This window comes from Anomaloglossus baeobatrachus, chromosome 4, assembly GCF_048569485.1.
Source record: "Anomaloglossus baeobatrachus isolate aAnoBae1 chromosome 4, aAnoBae1.hap1, whole genome shotgun sequence".
Taxonomy (NCBI): domain Eukaryota; kingdom Metazoa; phylum Chordata; class Amphibia; order Anura; family Aromobatidae; genus Anomaloglossus; species Anomaloglossus baeobatrachus.
In genome coordinates, this window is record NC_134356.1 from 407,182,299 (window position 1) to 407,200,396 (window position 18,098).

At 46.4% G+C, this 18,098-nt stretch overlaps 2 protein-coding genes across 3 annotated transcripts in view; one reads left to right on the forward strand and one right to left on the reverse strand.

Moving 5' to 3' along the window:
• The first annotated feature begins 257 nt into the window (after positions 1–257).
• TUBAL3 (tubulin alpha like 3) lies at positions 258–4,062 on the forward strand. Its single transcript, XM_075343514.1, has 4 exons — positions 258–305; positions 443–659; positions 876–1,024; positions 3,088–4,062. Exons 1-4 carry the CDS (start codon positions 258–260, stop codon positions 4,060–4,062), a joined length of 1,389 nt encoding a protein of 462 aa, XP_075199629.1.
• A 154-nt stretch (positions 4,063–4,216) lies between these two features.
• Positions 4,217–18,098, reverse strand: part of TSGA13 (testis specific 13) — a 40,704-nt gene continuing 26,822 nt past the window's right edge. For both annotated transcript variants that reach the window (XM_075342603.1, XM_075342604.1), the window contains one exon: positions 4,217–4,792. In XM_075342603.1, the coding sequence (XP_075198718.1) occupies positions 4,620–4,792 (173 nt within the window). In that variant the 3' untranslated portion in view covers positions 4,217–4,619. The remainder of the gene's footprint in view (positions 4,793–18,098) is intronic.

Sequence of the window (18,098 nt, forward strand, 5' to 3'; positions counted from 1 at the left end):
TACTTTCCTTTATATTAATGTCCATATTAGTCTGAATGTATCTTTATAAGACATGGTGGATATTTGTACTTTTCACCTAAAGAGAAATTCCTTTATCCCCATTGTATCTATACACCTGTAGAAACCTCTGCCTCCTATAGTTGTAGAGATGAAGAAATTTGCTCTGTTGTGTCTTCTGCTGCTCCTCCAATCCTTCATGTTAGCCTTGGTAGCTGGATGTTTCCATGGAGGGTTCAGTTAAATAGACGTAGGCATAGATGTCTTGTGGTTGTATTCCAGTACTACCACTGCTGATTGAGCTTCAAGTACGTATCAAATACTGCGCTGTGTATACAGACGCCAAAGGAGAGCAAAGCAGCTATATACGGGTGGCTCTAGTGGTCTTCCATGGTGGAGACTCTCCGTATTGCTTTTGTCTAATGCAGGTGTTTTTGTGTCACAGAGGGAATGCATCTCTATACATATTGGCCAGGCAGGAGTGCAGATGGGCAATGCCTGCTGGGAGCTTTACTGTCTAGAGCATGGAATCCAGCCAGATGGGATTATCCCTAAGGAGAGTAACAATGCAGATGCATCTTTTGGGACCTTCTTCTTTGAAACTGGAGCAGGAAAGCATGTGCCTCGAGCTGTGCTTGTTGACTTGGAACCAAGTGTTATTGGTAAGTTTCATGTGGGTTTAAAATTGTATTTGCTATGCTTAATACTGTGTGCTAAGGGATGGGGAGGGGGTGATGCATGAACATATATTGATATATCAATTTGGGAAACATTGAAAACTGCATTGTTTTGTATGTAAAAAAAAAAAAAAAAAAAAATGGGTAAAACTAGTTCTCTCCTCATCACCCCCCCCCCCCCCCAATCCTTTAATCTTTTAGGTGAGATCAGAACCGGACCCTACCGCACACTGTTCCATCCAGAGCAGCTGATTGCCGGCAAGGAAGACGCTGCCAATAATTATGCCAGAGGTCACTACACCATTGGAAAGGAGATTGTTGATGGTGTTTTGGATAGATTACGCAAAATGGTAAGTTAAATGACTATCTGGGGGGTTTGTCTTTATGTAGTTAAAGGAGCCAAAACTCTAATAGCTTAAAAAAAAAAGTTGCATTCTGCCACCAAGAAACCATGGTACTGAGATTTTGCTTCACAAGACCAGTCATATTTAGGAACATGTGTATTTCCCATGAAGTGCTACTTCTGGGTCCATATCGCATGCCATGGTTCTTCTAATTCTAGAAGTCCTTCCCATGGGAAGCTGTTCGGCTATGCTCCATGAGTTTGATGCAGTATCAAAAAAGGAGTTGTGTGTGTCAAAACCTGCTCTTAACAGTAAAAAAAAAAAAGCTGCTTCCGTAAAGCAGGTTTTGGGGTATAATTTGTCTACACAACAGGTTTAAATAGTTTTTCATTTGGCACAAAAAAGCGGGGGAATACAGTTGCGTTTTTGTGGAATCATTGATTTCAGTGATCAGAAGCTACAAAACCGCTGAAAGAATTGACATACTGTTTCCTTAAAAACAAAACAAAAAAATCCCCTAAATTTATGTCTGACTAATAGTATATCTATCTGCTGTTCGGGTTGTGTCAAAACAGGAGGTAAAGGCCCTGCTTCAGAATGTCTCTTAATTGATTAAAGGGAATCGGTCACCAGGTTTTTTGCTAGCAAATCTGAGCGTAGCATAGAGCCAAAGACCCCACCCCGATTCCATCGATGTGTCACTTATAGGGCTGCTTGCTGTTATTTTGATAAAATCACTGCAGCAGATCTAGCAGTTTGAATGTAGAGCAGGGTTATAACTAAGGGCAGTGGCGTAACTAGAGTTTGGGCCCTGGTGCAAAATTTGAACCGGCGTCCCCCCCCCCCCCCCTCCACATACACCGCCACTTGGGGTACGGGATAATGACACTGATACTCGGGGTACAGGATAATGATGCTGACACTTGGCTCTTAACCTCAGCAGCATACAGCTGTCCCATGTTCTGATATCCATCTTGCTCTTGGCACCCAGCTTTACCATGCTCTGCTATACATCATTCTCTCAGCACACAGCTGTCCCGTATCAGAGCATGGGAAAGCTGGGTGCTGAGGGAAAGCCTTTCCCTCAGCACAACATATTCCCATCCCATACTTGTATCTTAGTCCCCCCTCGTATATAGTTCTCCAAATACTAGAATGGCCCCCACATAGCCTTCCATATAGTATAAAGGGTCCCACATAATGCCTCATATATTAGAATGCACCTCCATGTATTATAATTCACCCCGTAGTTCTCAATATATTATACTGCACCACAGTCCTCAATGTATAAATGGATTCCCCCCCTTCCCCCCCCCCCCCCCCATGACTCCATGTGTCTTGCAACCAGCTTCCCCGTGCACTCACTGATTAAAAAAAAAAAAAAAAAAAAAAAAACCCCAAGTACTCAGATCTTCTCCTTCCACCTCACCTCTGTCCTACTTGTTTCATTGCTGCTCGTCGTCACTTCTGTCCTCGTTCCCCCGTGGCTCCGGTTGGCATCCTCCTGTGCTCTGTGCTCTCACCACACACAGCAGTCGCACAGGAGGGACGTCACCGTGCAGGCAGGAGGGAAGACTGATGTGCATAGAGTGATGCCGGCGTCGCTCTATGCAATATCAAAGCGGCGACGGGAGCGCAGTGACATCACCACTGACACCAGGCAGGGGGCCCGGTTTCAGCGGCGGTGACCAGGTCATATAGCGGGCCGCGTGGTATGCGGCAGAACAGCGCAGCTCCTCACAGAAGGGAGCTGACTGCTGATCTGCTGGGCAGCTGCGGGCCCCAAACCGCCCGGGCCCGGTCGCAATGACGCCCCTGGCTAAGGGTACATTCATACGACTGTCCTGTTTTTTGCAGTCCGTAAAAAAAAAAAAAACGACCTGTCCTGTTTTTTTTTTTTCCTCATGCATCCATGTGACAACCACATCTGTTCTGTGTATATAGTCCGTTTTACATCCGTGTTTTGTTTGTGTCAGAACAATCACTCTGAGCTGACTCTCGCTCTCTCGCTCTCGCAAATATCTACTTGTATGTCCATCTTAACTAATTTCTGTCTCTTATTTGTGCAGTCGGACCAGTGCAGCGGCCTTCAAGGATTTCTAATCTTTCACAGTTTTGGAGGAGGTACTGGTTCTGGTTTCACTTCTTTGCTGATGGAGCGTCTTTCTGTTGACTATGGAAAGAAATCAAAGCTTGAGTTCTCAGTGTATCCTGCTCCACAAATTTCTACTGCCGTTGTGGAACCTTACAATTCAATTCTGACAACCCACACGACTCTAGAGCACTCGGACTGTGCTTTCATGGTAGATAATGAGGCGATTTATGATATATGTAACCGTAACCTGGACATTGAGCGACCTTCATATACCAACCTGAACCGCCTGATAGGGCAGATAGTTTCCTCTATTACTGCCTCCTTGAGATTTGACGGTGCGTTAAATGTTGACTTGACAGAATTCCAGACTAACTTGGTGCCTTATCCTAGAATACATTTCCCACTAGTAACTTACTCCCCCATAATATCGGCAGAGAAAGCTTATCACGAACAGCTGTCGGTGCCAGAGATTACTAATGCATGTTTTGAATATTCAAATCAGATGGTAAAATGTGACCCCAGGCGTGGTAAATACATGGCCTGCTGCTTGTTGTACAGGGGTGATGTGGTGCCCAAGGATGTAAATGCTGCCATAGCAGCTATTAAAATGAGGAAGTCAATCCAGTTTGTTGACTGGTGTCCTACTGGATTCAAAGTGGGGATCAATTACCAGCCCCCTACTGTGGTCCCAGGAGGGGACTTGGCCAAAGTTCAACGTGCTGTCTGCATGCTGAGTAATACTACAGCAATTGCAGAAGCCTGGGCTAGATTGGACCATAAGTTTGACCTCATGTATTCGAAGAGGGCTTTTGTCCACTGGTATGTGGGAGAGGGGATGGAAGAAGGGGAGTTCTCTGAAGCAAGAGAGGATATGGCTGCTCTGGAGAAGGATTATGAAGAAGTAGGGACTGATTCTGTGGATGGTGGAGAGGAGGAGGATGAGTACTGAGCCTTTATAGGCTTTGAGAACTTGTAGTTAGCGAACAAGGTGAATGGAATTCCAATTGGTGGTTGGCTATTCCATTGTTTAAAGTCAAAGTAGTATTTGAGAATTATAAACTAGTTTGCCTTTATATATTCTGTATATAACGCTATGTAAGATCAAAAGATGTTGCTGATAATAAAAGAATACAGGTTTTTGTCTTGTAAAAAATTAGAGCATATTATGTACTTGGTGGTTTGTAAGAAATGTGTATCTACGGGTCTGCCTCTACTCAGATTGCCCTAAAACATTACAGGATCTTCCCTATGTCCTTGTAGATCAAAAGAATTGAAGACAGATTGGGTGTGCTCTAATTCTCACTATGACTTTAAAGATGTATATAGAAGAATGGCTAGTGTGTCTTAAGGTCCTACGTTCATACATCTGTTTGGACAAAATATTGTGGACTTGGCCTTTCCTGTCCAGTAAAATAGACGGATAAGTTGCATCCACTAAAGTAATAAAATTGTATACCAGCCAGTCTCTATTCCTACATGCACTACTTGCTATACACTTGCATAAAATTAGTCTTTTTTTGCATTTGTGCTGTTAATCCACATTGTTGGTTGTCCATGCCTAAAGTCTCCTCTTCCCGACACTGTTAAGGAAGGCATAGAATCCATCAGTGCTGTGTAAGTTAAGGTCTCCCAAAAGTGAGTTGTGGCTGCATGTTCTGTAATTCTGCCAAAAGCTGATTCTGTAATGGAAAAAATAAAAATTTAGTATTTGAACTCATGAACTGAATCTGTGGTTTTTTTATATTTTTTTTTTTTTTAAGCAGTGATTTTTAATAGGCAATAGCTTATCATTAGAGGACTACTTAGCCTGCAGCCAGGTAGTACACCATATTCATGACCTCTGTAAGAGGCTTGCCTATGACTCTCCCTAATCAGACTGAGGGGGGGGGGAATTCGCAGCATCCTGCAACTGTTTGAGTCTCAGCTCCATCACATCCATACAAGTCTATGGGTGCGAGTGAAACATCGGACTGCGCTTGGGTGACATCAGTGTACAGTTTGACACACACACACACACACACACACACACACACACACACACACACACACACCAGCAATGGAGGAGATGCAGAGATCACTCTCCCTCTTTTCTGCTGCTCATAAACGAGCGAAGGAATACGGTTATAAGCAGCGCTATAACCACAGAATCCAGAAGACTTCATAGTTTCATAGTTTTTAAGGTTGAAGGGAGACTCTAAGTCCATCTAGTTCAACCCGTAGCCTGACATGTTGATCCAGAGGAAGGCAAAAAAAAAAACCAATGTGTCAAATAAGCTCCAATGGGGAAAAAAATCCTTCCTGATTCCACATACGGCAATCAGACTAGTTCCCTGGATCAACACACTGTCATAAAATCTAATATACATAACTGGTAATATTATATTTTTCAAGAAAGGCATCAGGCTCTGCTTAAATGTTAGTAGTGAATCACTCATTACAACATCATGCGGCAGAGCTCCATAGTCTCACTACTCGTACAGTAAAGAATCCTCGTCTGTGATTATGATTAAACCTTCTTTCCTCAAGACGTAGCAGATGCTCCCGTGTTCCAGTCGCAGGCCTAGGTGTAAAGAGATCTTTGGAAAGGTCTCTGTACTGTACCCTCATATGTTTTTACATTGTGATTAGATCCCCCCCCCCCCAAGCCTTTGTTTTCCAAACTAAATAACCCCAAGTTTAATAACCTGTCTTGGTGTTGCAGCCCACCCATTCCTCTAATAATCTTGGTCGCTCTTCTATCTACCTGTAAGATTATGCTATTTATAACCTTCTATACTCTTGCTATCAAAAGCATCCATTCCTCTCTTAAATTCATTCAGTGAGTTGGCCATCACCACTTCCTCAGGAAGAGAGTTCCAGAGCCTCACTGCTCTTACTGTGAAGAGCCCTCTTCTATGATGATGTAGGAATTTTCTTTCCTCCAATCGAAGAGAATGCCCCCTTTGTTCTTGTCATAGTCCTTGGTACAAACAGATCATGGGAGAGAGCTCTATATGGCCCTCTGATATATTTGTACATGTTTATTAGGGCTCCCCTAAGTCTTCTCTTTTCTAGAGTAAATAGATCTAATTTTGATAACCTTTCCGTGTATTGTAATGCATCTACTCCATTTATTATTTTAGTAGCCCGCCTCTGAACCCTTTCAAGTTCAGTAATGTCTTTCTTGAGCACCGGCGCCCAAAATTGCACACAATACTCCAAGTGTGGTCTGACGAGTGATTTGTACAGAGGGAGTGATGTTTTCATCTCGTGCCCCCAGACCTCTTCTAATGCATCCCATCACCCTATTTGCTTTGGTGGCTGCTGCCTGACACTGGGCACTCCAATTTAGCTTCTTATTGACTAAGATGCCTAAGTCTTTTTCCATGTCTGATTTCCCCAGCAGTTTCCCATTTAGTAAGTAATCGTAGCATCTGTTTCTCCTTCCCATGTGCATAACCTTACACTTGTCTGTGTTAAACCTCATTTGCCATTTTTCAGCCCAATTCTCCAATTTACTAAAATCCATCTGTAGTTGCAAACTGTCCTCCTTTGTGTTAACTACCTTACATAGTTTTGTATCATCTGCAAATACTGATATTTTACTCTGTAAACCATCCACCAGATCATTAACAAATATATTAAAGAGTAGGGGGCCCAATACAGACCCCTGTGGCACCCCACTAGTAACCCTGGCCCAATCTGAGTATGCGCCATTAATAACCACTCTTTGTTTTCTACCACTAAGCCAGCTACCTACCAATCTACACGCATTTTCCCCGAGCCCAAGCTTTCTCATTTTACTTAGCAGTCTTTTATGTGGGACAGTGTCAAATGCTTTACCGAAGTCGAGAAATGACATCCAATGATTCTCCTCGGTCCACGTGAGAGCTTACATCCTCATAGAAGCTGATCAGGTTAGTTTGACAGGAACGATCCTTCATAAATCCATGTTGATATGGAGTTAAACAATTAACATTGAGAGATTCCATAATGGTATCCCTTAAATACCCTTCAAACATTTTACCCACAACAGATGTTAAGCTTACCGGCCTATAGTTTCCAGGTTCCCTTTTACACCCTTTTTTTTTTTTTGAATATTGGTACCACATTTGCTAGCCGCCAATCCAGTGGAACAGACCCAGTTTCTATAGAGTCTTTAAATATAAGGAATAGAGAGGCCTGTCTATCACATTACTTAACTCCCTTAATACCCAAGGGTGAATGCCATCAGGGCCTGGTGATTTGTCAATTTTAATGTTACTAAGTCGGTTCTGCACTTCTTCCTGGGTTAGGCAGGTCATACTTAATGAAGTGTTTACATGATCACTCTGCATTTTCCATGGCATATGCTTTTCCTGTGTGAACACAGTTGAGAAAGTATTTAAAACATTTGCTTTTCCCACATCGCTTTCTATGATCTTACCCTCATTGTTCTTTAAAGGGCCAACACCATCAACTTTAATCTTCTTTTCTGTTTATATAATTAAAGAATAGTTTGGGATTTGTTTTGCTTTCCTTAGCAATGAGTCTCTCAGTTTCTAATTTTGCTAATTGTATTTGTTTTTTACACTTTTTTTTTTTCTCTATATATTTTTAATGCTTTTTCGCTGCCTTCTTGTTTTAGCTTTTTAAATGCCTTTTTCTTATTATTCATTGCCCCTTTTACATCCTTATTTAGCCACATTGGTTTTCTCCTGTTCCTAGCCCTTTTTATTTTCGTATGGCATGGCTAGCTCGCAGTGGGTGTTTAATACCGGTTTAAAAATTTCCCACTTATTTTCTGTGCTCCCATTTTTGAGGACATTGTCCCAATCAATTTGGCGAAGGTCTTCTCTAAGCTGATCAAACGTTGCTTTCCTGAAATTCAGCGTTTTTGTAAACACTCCCCTCCAAGGCACCTTACTGAAGGACAAGTGGAATTGTATTATATTGTGGTCACTATTCCCGAGGTGCCCATCCACTCGTACGTCTGTTATTCTATCTGGCCTGTTGCTTAAAATTAAGTCCAGAAGGGCTGCCCCTCTAGTTGGGCCCAGCACAAGTTGGGACAGATAATTATCCTTAGGAAACCGGCTTCTGTCAGTAACTTTCTGAGATACGCAGGTTTCAGTTTCCCAGTCTAGATCGGGGTAGTTGAAGTCCCCCATAATAATCACCTCATTGTGATTTGCTGCTTTGTCTATTTGTTTCAATAATAAATTTTCAGTGGTTCCTGTTTATATTTGGTGGCTTATAACAAACCCCTATGAGGATTTTATTAGTTTTCCTTCCTTGTATCTCCACCCAGAGAGACTCTACCTCTTCATTTCCCTCTTGGATATCTTCTTAGTCTGGACTTTAAACTGGACTTTATATATAGACAGACTCCACCCCCCTTTCCTTTTTTTACGATCCCTCCTAAACAATTCATATCCCTTCAATCCCTTTTTATTTTCGCAAGTCTGTGTTTAAGAGATATATCCATCTCGACAAAGGTATGATTCCCTTTGTCCTGATGAAGGCGATGGATGTATCTCTGAAACGCGTAGACCTGTAAAAATAAGGGATTTATTTAAATCTTCTGGATTCTGTGATTATAGCTCGGCTTTTGCCCATATTCCTTCCCTTTTTGTTTATGATATTATTACACTTTGGGGCCGCTGCTGACCACCACCTTACATGTGCAGAAAGGAGTTGTGACTGGCACAACTCCTTATCAGGTGTCTGGTTTTAGCGCTAAACCTAATTCCCATACTGGGTAAGACCCGATTTGTTGCAGGATCAATTACAATTACATGACTTGGCTCACTCTTGCAACAGTCTGAGCTGAGGGTCATTAGCATAGTGTCGCGGGCGGGGACACTGCGCTCACCACGCTCGTGTCCGGCGCTGCTGCTTCGCTTGCTGCTCGGTGGGCCGGATCCTGGGGACTCAAGCGGTGCTCCTCGCCTGTGAGTGAAAAGGGAATGGTTTTGGGGATTTATTGTCCGTGACGCCACACACGGTTGTGGTGAGGTTGTGACACCACCGCTCTGGACAGGGATCCTAGGAGCAATGACAGGGAGTAACTTGGATGTTGGTTTTCCCCTCCGTGGGTAGGGGGGTTGGTTGTCCTGGGGCCCGGTGAGGGAGGAAAGGCAGGTGGGTTACAGGGCCTGGTGAGGTGCAGGGGCAGCGCGGTGCCGCACGGCACGGTGGTACTCACTCAGCCAATGATGAATGCAAAGTCTCCGGTAAAACAAACGGCTGGATGGACGGGTCCCACAGATGGCTGCAGTAGTTCTTCTCCCGGTAGGTTGGTGGTGACTGCCTTTCCCTGCACCTGTGTTATGTTCTCGGTTCTGGTGGCTTCCCACCGGTAACCTGCTCCCCAGCTTGGATGGAGGCTGAGGGAGCCCCTTTTGCCCGCAAGCTCTGGCCCTGGGAACTGTAGCCTTGGCGGTGACTGTATTTCCCTTCACGGTTTGAGCGGTTGCCTTCAATCGGGTCTTGACTGCTGGGAAACCTCCGGAGGTTCCCTTCGCTAACGGACTTGACCGGTTTTACGGCGACTTCAAGCCTGGTCGGGGTCCGTAGGCCCTGCCGAATGGTGCTGGCTTCTCTTCGCTCCCTGATCCGGTACCGGCGGGCCACCGCCCGTCCCCGGTCCTTACGGTTCACGTCAATCAGTCCCTCCTGCAGACAGTCACCACAGTCTGCCAACCTTGCTGTATGTGCCCGGGCCACGCACCCGGACACGGTCAGTCTGCTCCGCTATCACTTCACTCCTCAAACTCAAAACTCATCTCAACTCCCTTCCTTTTCCCGCCTCCAGGACTGTGAACTCCTCGGTGGGTGGGGCCAACCGCCTGGCTTGTCCAGGGTGCCATAATAGCACATCAGATGTCAAATGCGAATGGTAATCCAGCCTAACTACTAGATCAATCACTTATGGCCACACTTGTATATCCTTCCTATTTTGTACTTCTAGCATGTTTCTGGCAAGAAAAACGTTACAAATTATGTACTGTAAGAGCACCAAAACAGGGCCACCAAACTCCCAAAAATTGCCATGGATGTTATAATGAAAAGCTACACCAGCTCATGGCTGCTGTAAATCTGATTCTACTGGCCCTGTGGTCTTAAAATATCTCTCCCCTGTTTATATGGTATAGGGATATTTACAGTTCAAAACCATAATTCAGTCTTCTAAACCAGGGCTGGGCCAAGTGTGCCCATAAGCCACCTCTGGCTATTCCAGTCCAGCCAGTGGACTGTAGGCTGCATGCTGACATTGTTGCTTCCAGGTGTCACTGTTATTTGCATCCCAGGGCAGCAGATAGCAAATACACTGGTTGAGAAGGAGGGTCTGTTGTCTGTCTTCCATCAATCCAGAGTGAGGAACAGCAGATGTGGTGATTGTAACATCACATGTGGAGTGTAAGGTTATTGGAGACTAGTGCAGGGCGCTAGGCAACGGGAGCTGTGTCTTGCATAGTGGGGTATTCCCCCCCCCCCCAACCACCACCCCCATATGTGAGATGTTTACATGTGTATATAGGGAGCTATGTTGTGAGCGTATTCCCTCTCTCAACCTCCTAAATGCTGTGATTGCTATTGATGGCAGCATTTAGGGTGATAAATAGCCAGGGGCGGTGCAGGCATTGCTCCTGAGTCGGGTTTCGATTGTCAAATAAGCCAAGCTCCTGGTGGTGGTCTCGTGGGCACAGCTCCTGTGCGATCATAATGACTCAAACAGTGTCCTCATTCAACAACCACCTTTTCCACTGTGATGTATAGGGGGCATCATATGTCGGGAAGGGGGTTAATTCTGCAACAGTCACTGCATTTTACACAATGGATGTTTTCCAGAGACTAAATCATAACAGCGGTAGATGAGCTCCTAGTGGAGTGTAATTCCAAAATTTGGTAATTTGCAGACGTTTCTGGTACTTAGGGGCTGTGCAAATGGAGTGTTCTGAAGCCATTCAGTCGCGGCACTGAAAGCCTGGCTACGAAGAGGAAATGGACTTCATTCCATTTTGGATTTTAGTCATTAAGGCAAATGTAGTGTGTAGAGCCTCTGAAATAATCAGGGTGCTACAAAGCTCTGCATCCTCACAAGGATGCAGGGCCTACCCCCTTAGTGATCTAGAACCCCAGAGTCGGTACCAACAAAAACCTAGGTAGTCCTGGTTTTTATCCAACAACCCCCATACAATGGTATCCAGCTAGGGTGGGACCCATGGATGGCTGTCTAGAGGTGGAGCCAATCCAGTCCACTAGTTGACCAGGTGAGAGGGGCAGATTGGACAGGGAGAACACGAAGTCAGAAGGGTATTGGACAGTGAGACAGAGCAGTCAGTAGTAAGAACAGCAGTGACTGTGGAGAGGATAAGGAACTGTAGGAGTGTGAAGGTGGAAGCAAAGTGACGTCCTGCCTCGGGTTAACGGTGACCCAGGAGAAGTGGTTGCCAGTGGAGTACTCGTGGAACTATGCACCGACTAGGTACAGGACCCTAGGACAGGAAAGAGCTTCAAGCCGACCTGTTAACACCTGCACAGCAAAGGGTACCATCAAGGACCTTGCTGACCCTAATGAATCCGAAGACTCCGTAGCAAAGGGAGAACCCGGGGACAGGACCGGAGACTCCAACCCCACAGGGTTCATGCTACGGTCAGGCGGACAGAAGTGGACAAACCACAGAACGGAGACCCCCAGTGTTCTATACCACAGGGACCCACTTACCAGAGACAGGTGCAGGGGAAGAAGTTACCAGAGAAAGTAGACTGGGATGAAGGGGACCTGGAGGCGAAACCAGCCGGCCTCGAGCAACCAGTTAACATCTGCAGAAAGTAAGTAAACCAGTTGCACTGAACCTGTGTGGACTACCTTCTTCCGATGCCCACTGCACCATACACCATCTGGGGCAAAACCCTACTTGCGGAGGGTCTACCATTCTAGCTGCTAATACCACCAGACCCAGTAGAGACATTCAGCAGCGGCGGCTCCCTACACTTAGCCTCAACACCGCAAATGACGTCACAAGTGAACATTATCATATTCTCCCCTATAAATATCCCCATTATAAAAAGGGCCCAGGGCACGAAACCGGGCAATGGCCACCACCGTGACATCCCCAAGAGAGACATTGCCCGCAACCGAGTTCCCCATATCCCTGGGTGCAACAAGTGCATTAAAATTTCAGAGAACCTATCACAGGTCAAAAGTGGCAAATTTTTGTTCTTTTATTCTCCCAGCATCTGAATATTCCAGGTTTTAAATCTAACGTACGCTTCCAGAGGTATGGTCTTTTATTTGTTTGTTTTTTTTGTTTGTTTTTTTTTTAACCCTTAGATAATATAAACCTATTCATGTTTGGTGTTTATGAAATCACACCGACCTTAGCCATCACACTGACATTTCACTTTTACCATACAGTAAAAAATAAAATATAACCAATAGTGCAATTGCACTTTTTTGCAATTTTTCCGCATTTGGATTTTTTTTTGCCATTTTCCAGTACACTATATGGTAAAACTCCTGATTTAATTTAAAAGTACATCTTGTTCCTCAAAAAATGAGTTCTTACATGACCAGATTGACAGAAAAAATAGGAATTACTACTTACCGGTAATGATGTTTCCAGGAGCCATCATGACAGCACTGTAGGAGTTGCTCCTTTGACCTTTACAGGGACAGGAAAACGCAAGAGGTTAAAAGCCCCTCCCCATCCCCCTTTCCTCAGTGATTTTTCAAGTACCACACCAGGATGGGAGATAACACCATTTAATTAATGCATAAACGTACAACAAACACGGTACATAACCAGACGGGAGGGAAATAAGAGTGCTGTCATGATGGCTCCTGGAAACATCATTACTGGTAAGTAGTAATTCCTATTTTCCAGGACGCCACATGACAGCACTGTAGGAGAATGCCAAAGTAATCCATATGAGGGTGGGACCACAGCCTGTAGAACCTTCCTACCGAACAATGTATGTTGATCAGTGAGAAGATCCAGTTTATAGTGCTTACAAAACGTGTGGGGACCAGACCACGTCGCTGTACGGCAAATTTGTTCTAAGGAAACCCCCGCCCTTTCCGCCCATGAAGTGGACAGAGCTCTGGTGGAGTGAGCCCTAAGGTGAGTAGGGGGGTCCCGACCCGCGGACTGGTAAGTAGCTGAAATAGTAGACCTAACCCACCGAGACAGAGTTGTCTTAGACACCGTCTTCCCTCGGTTTTTCCCCGCAAATTGCACAAAAAGGGTTGAATCTATTCGCCAGCTCCGGGTAGCTTCCAAATAAGCCAGCACCGCTCTTCTGACATCCAAAGAGCGAAGGGATTCATCTGGGTGGGTGGAAGAGTCGGAACAGAACGCCGGCAAGACCACTTCTTGTTCTAGATTAGTCGTGGACACCACCTTCGGCCGGAACGTTGGATCAAGCTTCAAAATGATTCTGTCGGGCAGGTTCTGGAGATAAGGAGGACAAATGGATAAAGCTTGCAGTTCTCCAATTCTCTTCGCAGTGGTAATGGCTACCAAAAAAGCCGTTTTAAAGGATAATTGCTGAATAGGTACATTATCCAGAGGCTCGAACGGAACATCGCAGAGTCCATTGAGAACTAGACCCAGATCCCATGGAGGAACTGTGGATCAAATAGTAGGCCGCAATCTTTGAAGTCCTTTGACAAAACGGACAATCCAAGGATGGGAAGCGAGGGAAGTATCGAAGAACACACTGAGCGCCGAGATCTGGACTTTTATTGTACTGGGTTTCAGGCCCTGGCGGAAACCTTCTTGAAGAAAATCAAGGATCCGAGGAATATCCAGACGGGCACTGTCCCTCGGTTCCTCACCTAGGAAGGCACAAAACCGAGTCCATATCCGCCGATAAATCGCCTGGGTAACCGGCTTCCTACTGGCTTGTAGGGTAGTAATAACCACTGCGGACAAGCCCTTATTCTTCAAGAATCGCCCCTCAGGATCCAAGCCGACAGATGAAGATTGGGAAGATCCTGGTGGAACACCGGACCCTGGCTGAGTAGATCCTCCTGTAGGCGAAGAAGAACGGGCTCGTCCACCGCCATGTTGTTCAGGAGCGAGAACCAGCTCCTTCTCGGCCAAAATGGAACAATGAGGATGACCTTGGCCCTGTCCTGTCGGATCTTCTGAAGGACTCTGGAAATCAATGGAAGAGGAGGGAAGGCATATGCCAGTTCCATGACCCAAGGTTGAGACATCGCATCCACTGCTGCTGGTCGGTCGTTGGGATTGAGAGAGAAGAAGTTCTTGCACTTCGAGTTGCTGCTGGACGCGAATAGGTCGCAATGAGGCGTCCCCCACCGGGCAATTAGTGACTGGAACACAGAGTCGTTGAGACACCAACCTGCGGGGTCGATCCGGTGTCTGCTGAGATAATCCGCCAGATGATTGTCGGATCCCTTCAGATGGACAGCTGAAATGGACAGAACAGAGGTCTTGGCCCAGCGGAAGATGAGGTGCGCCAAGGCTTGCAACTGGTGATGTCTCGGGCCACCCTGGTGTCTGAGAAACGCCACCGTTGTTACATTGTCCGAGAGGACGCGGACATGTTGATGCAGGAATAGGTGTTGTCTGCTGCTGAGGGCCTGCCAGACTGCGTTCAACTCCCTGTAGTTGGAAGAGTAGGCCATCAACTGGTTTGGCCATGTTCCCTGGAAAGAAACCTTGCCCACGTGTGCCCCCCAACCTGTTTGGCTGGCGTCGGTAATCAGCGTAACTGATGGCGAGTAGTCCCAATGAACTCCCACCGAGAGATGCTCCTTGTTTGACCACCATTGCAGAATGCGTCGGAGCCGCACCGGAAGGATGATCTTGCGGTTCAAGGTGGTTCGGCTGGTCAGCGAGCAGTGGCGACCCACTGGTCTTGAAAGAATCAGTTGCTGAAGCGGTCTTGAATGGAACTGGCTCCACCGTACACATGGGATACAGGACGTCATCAGACCCAACACCCTCATAGCTTCCCGGATAGTGCACTTCTCTTGACTTCGGAAGGCCCGTATATTGCGTTGGAGTAACCTCACCTTCAGGGCCGGTAAGAATGACATTCTGGCATCCGAGTCCAGAAGTATGCCTAGGAAGATCTTTCTGGATTCCGCCAGTAAATTCGATTTGTGAATGTTCACCAGCCACCCCAGAGACTGGAGTTGGAATAGAGCGAGCTCCACCTGGTGGGACAATTCTCTTGGGTTGGCTGCAATGAAGAGGAGATCGTCTAGGTATGGAACGATGGTGACACCCAGTGTTCTTAGGTGGGCCACAACCTCCGCCATAACTTTTGTGAAGGTTCGGGGAGCGGATGACAGGCCAAAAGGAAGACACTGGAACTGGTAATGATAGATTACACCCTGTTTTTCCAAAGCAAATCTCAGGAATTTTTGACAGGCGGGGTGTATAGCTATATGATAATATGCGCTTGACAGGTCTATTGTGGCCATAACCGAATGATGACTGATGAGTGGGATGGCAGATCTGATGGATTCCATACGGAATTTTTTGTAGCGAACGAACCGATTCAGGGGCTTGAGATTGATAATGGTGCGCACATCTCCCGACGGTTTTAGGACGGTAAAGAGACTGGAGTAGTGGCCCCTGACGTGTTCCCGAGGAGGAACCGGACATATTGCTCTGGTACGTAACAGATTTTGGACCTCGGACCAGAGATGGTAGGACGAGTCTGGGGAGTGAAATCGTGTGAGAAGAAATCTGTTGGGGGGCACCCGAGAGAATTCTATCAGGAGACCTCCTGAGACCACTTGGAGAACCCAAGGATTGGACGTGATACGTTCCCACGCCGTTTGAAACCCCGCCAGACGTCCGCCCACCTTGGCGTCAGGATCGATTTTGTTTTTTTCTAGTGTCAAAGGAGGGATTCCTCTCTTTTCCTCCTTTGTAATAACTCCATCTACCTGATTTACCCCTACTTTTGTAGTCAGGATTTCTAAAGGAACGAAACCGACGGGTAGGAGGGCCCCGACGAGTCTTTTCCTCGGGGAATCCCCCTTTCTTATCAGATGCCTTTTCTAGTATGTCGTCTAGAGCGGGACCAAAAACTCTCACACCTGAAAATGGGATAGCACACAATTTGTTTTTAGAGGCGCAATCCCCCGACCACGTTTTTAACCATATGGCCCTGCAGGCAGAATTAGTTAATGCCTCATTTCTAGCAGAAAATCTAATCGATTCCGCTGAAGCATCTGCCATAAATCCTGTGGCAAGTTTCAGGAGGGATATAGAATCCTGAACAGTCTCCCTGGGAGCCCTATCCACAATCAGGGATTCTAGGTCATCTAACCACCTGGACATGGACCTGGCCACTGAAGTAGCCGCAATGTTAGTCTTGATAGTGGTTGCTGCAGCTTCCCATGCCCTTTTCAGAAGGCCGTCTGCCTTTCTGTCCATTGGGTCTTTAAACCCGGACGAGTCCTCAAATGGGATAGCAGTCTTTCTAGCTACCTTAGCCACCGGTACATCGATTTTAGGTACATCCTCCCAATCCTTAATATCATCCGGTTCGAATGGGAAGCGAGCCCGAAATTCCCTGGGAATTACTAACTTCTTCTCAGACTCCTGCCATTCCTCCATTATCATTGCTCTGACATGGGGATTGACAGGGAATACTCGATGGCGTTGAGACCTGAGTCCTCCGAACATTTCGTCCTGGACAGACCTCGGTTTCTCATGCTCCTCCACCATCATTGTCTTTCTGACGGCTCGAAGCAGGTCATCCGTATCACAGGAGGAAAAAAGATACCGACGGCCCTCCTCTGGTGTCGGACCTGCCGTCTCCTCCTCTAACTGAGAATCAGAGTCATAAGACACCTCTCCCTCTTCTGAAGAGATCCCCATGTCCTGCCGCTGTCGTTTGCGAGGCGTGTCTCGACATTCCAGGTGGGATGATGTACTGGCAATGACCGACTGCACTTCCTCGTGTATCATAGCTCTCATGTCCGTCAGCAGGGAATTTTGTTCACTGGAGACCAATTCAGCTATACAAGGGTCACATAGCTGTTTAGTACAGGACTCTGACAGATGTGAATGAGAGACTGCACATTTTTTTATCCTGGCTGATTTCCTCTGAACTTTCTTAGGAATAGTGCCGGTGCGTGTCGTGGAAGAATCGTGACCCTGGGACTCTGCAGGGGCTCCAGCATCCGACCTGTCATCCTCATCCATTACAAGCGAATACAGAGAATAGTGAGCCATCCCCCGGTCCCACGGTTTTATTACCTGTTTGGGCGACGTCAGGGTCCGTTCCCGCCTTCAGTGCTCCGTCCCGGATCACCTACTGCCTTCCAGGGCATCGCCATATTCCTGACCCGGAAATGCGGCGATCTCCGCACGGCGCATGCGTCAGCGTGCGTGTCATGCTGGAACGCATGGTATGCGCATACCCGGAAGTGCCACATGGCCTGCAGTGGACAGCGGGATGCCGAGAGCCCTCACCTGAGGGAAGCGGCTTGTTGCCGGGAAATCTCGCTCCACCGGCTGGCTGAGGGACCTCTCCTTTAGAGGTGTCGGCCAGGGGCTGCTTGACCGGCAGGAAGGAGAGAGCAAACCCCCCCGATCTGCCTGGACCCCGTACCTCCGACGGTAAGACTTGCGTCCGTCTTGTACAGGGACAGGAAAAACACTGAGGAAAGGGGGATGGGGAGGGGCTTTTAACCTCTTGCGTTTTCCTGTCCCTGTAAAGGTCAAAGGAGCAACTCCTACAGTGCTGTCATGTGGCGTCCTGGAAATAACAAGTTATATCTTTCGGAAGAAGAATGGCAAAAAAAAAGGTAAAGTGCAAAATCGGCTAGTCGTCAAGGCGTTAATGGCAAAATTCATAACAGGTGTTTGATCCATGAATCACCCAATAAATTCAGGGTTCAATTAGAATTGGTATTTAAACAGTCCTTATCATCATGATCTTCACATTTTGACATAATGAGACCAAACAGACACCTACAGCGAAGGAAATATTTTTTCTGATCCCTTGGTGCTTTTCTAAGTTTTC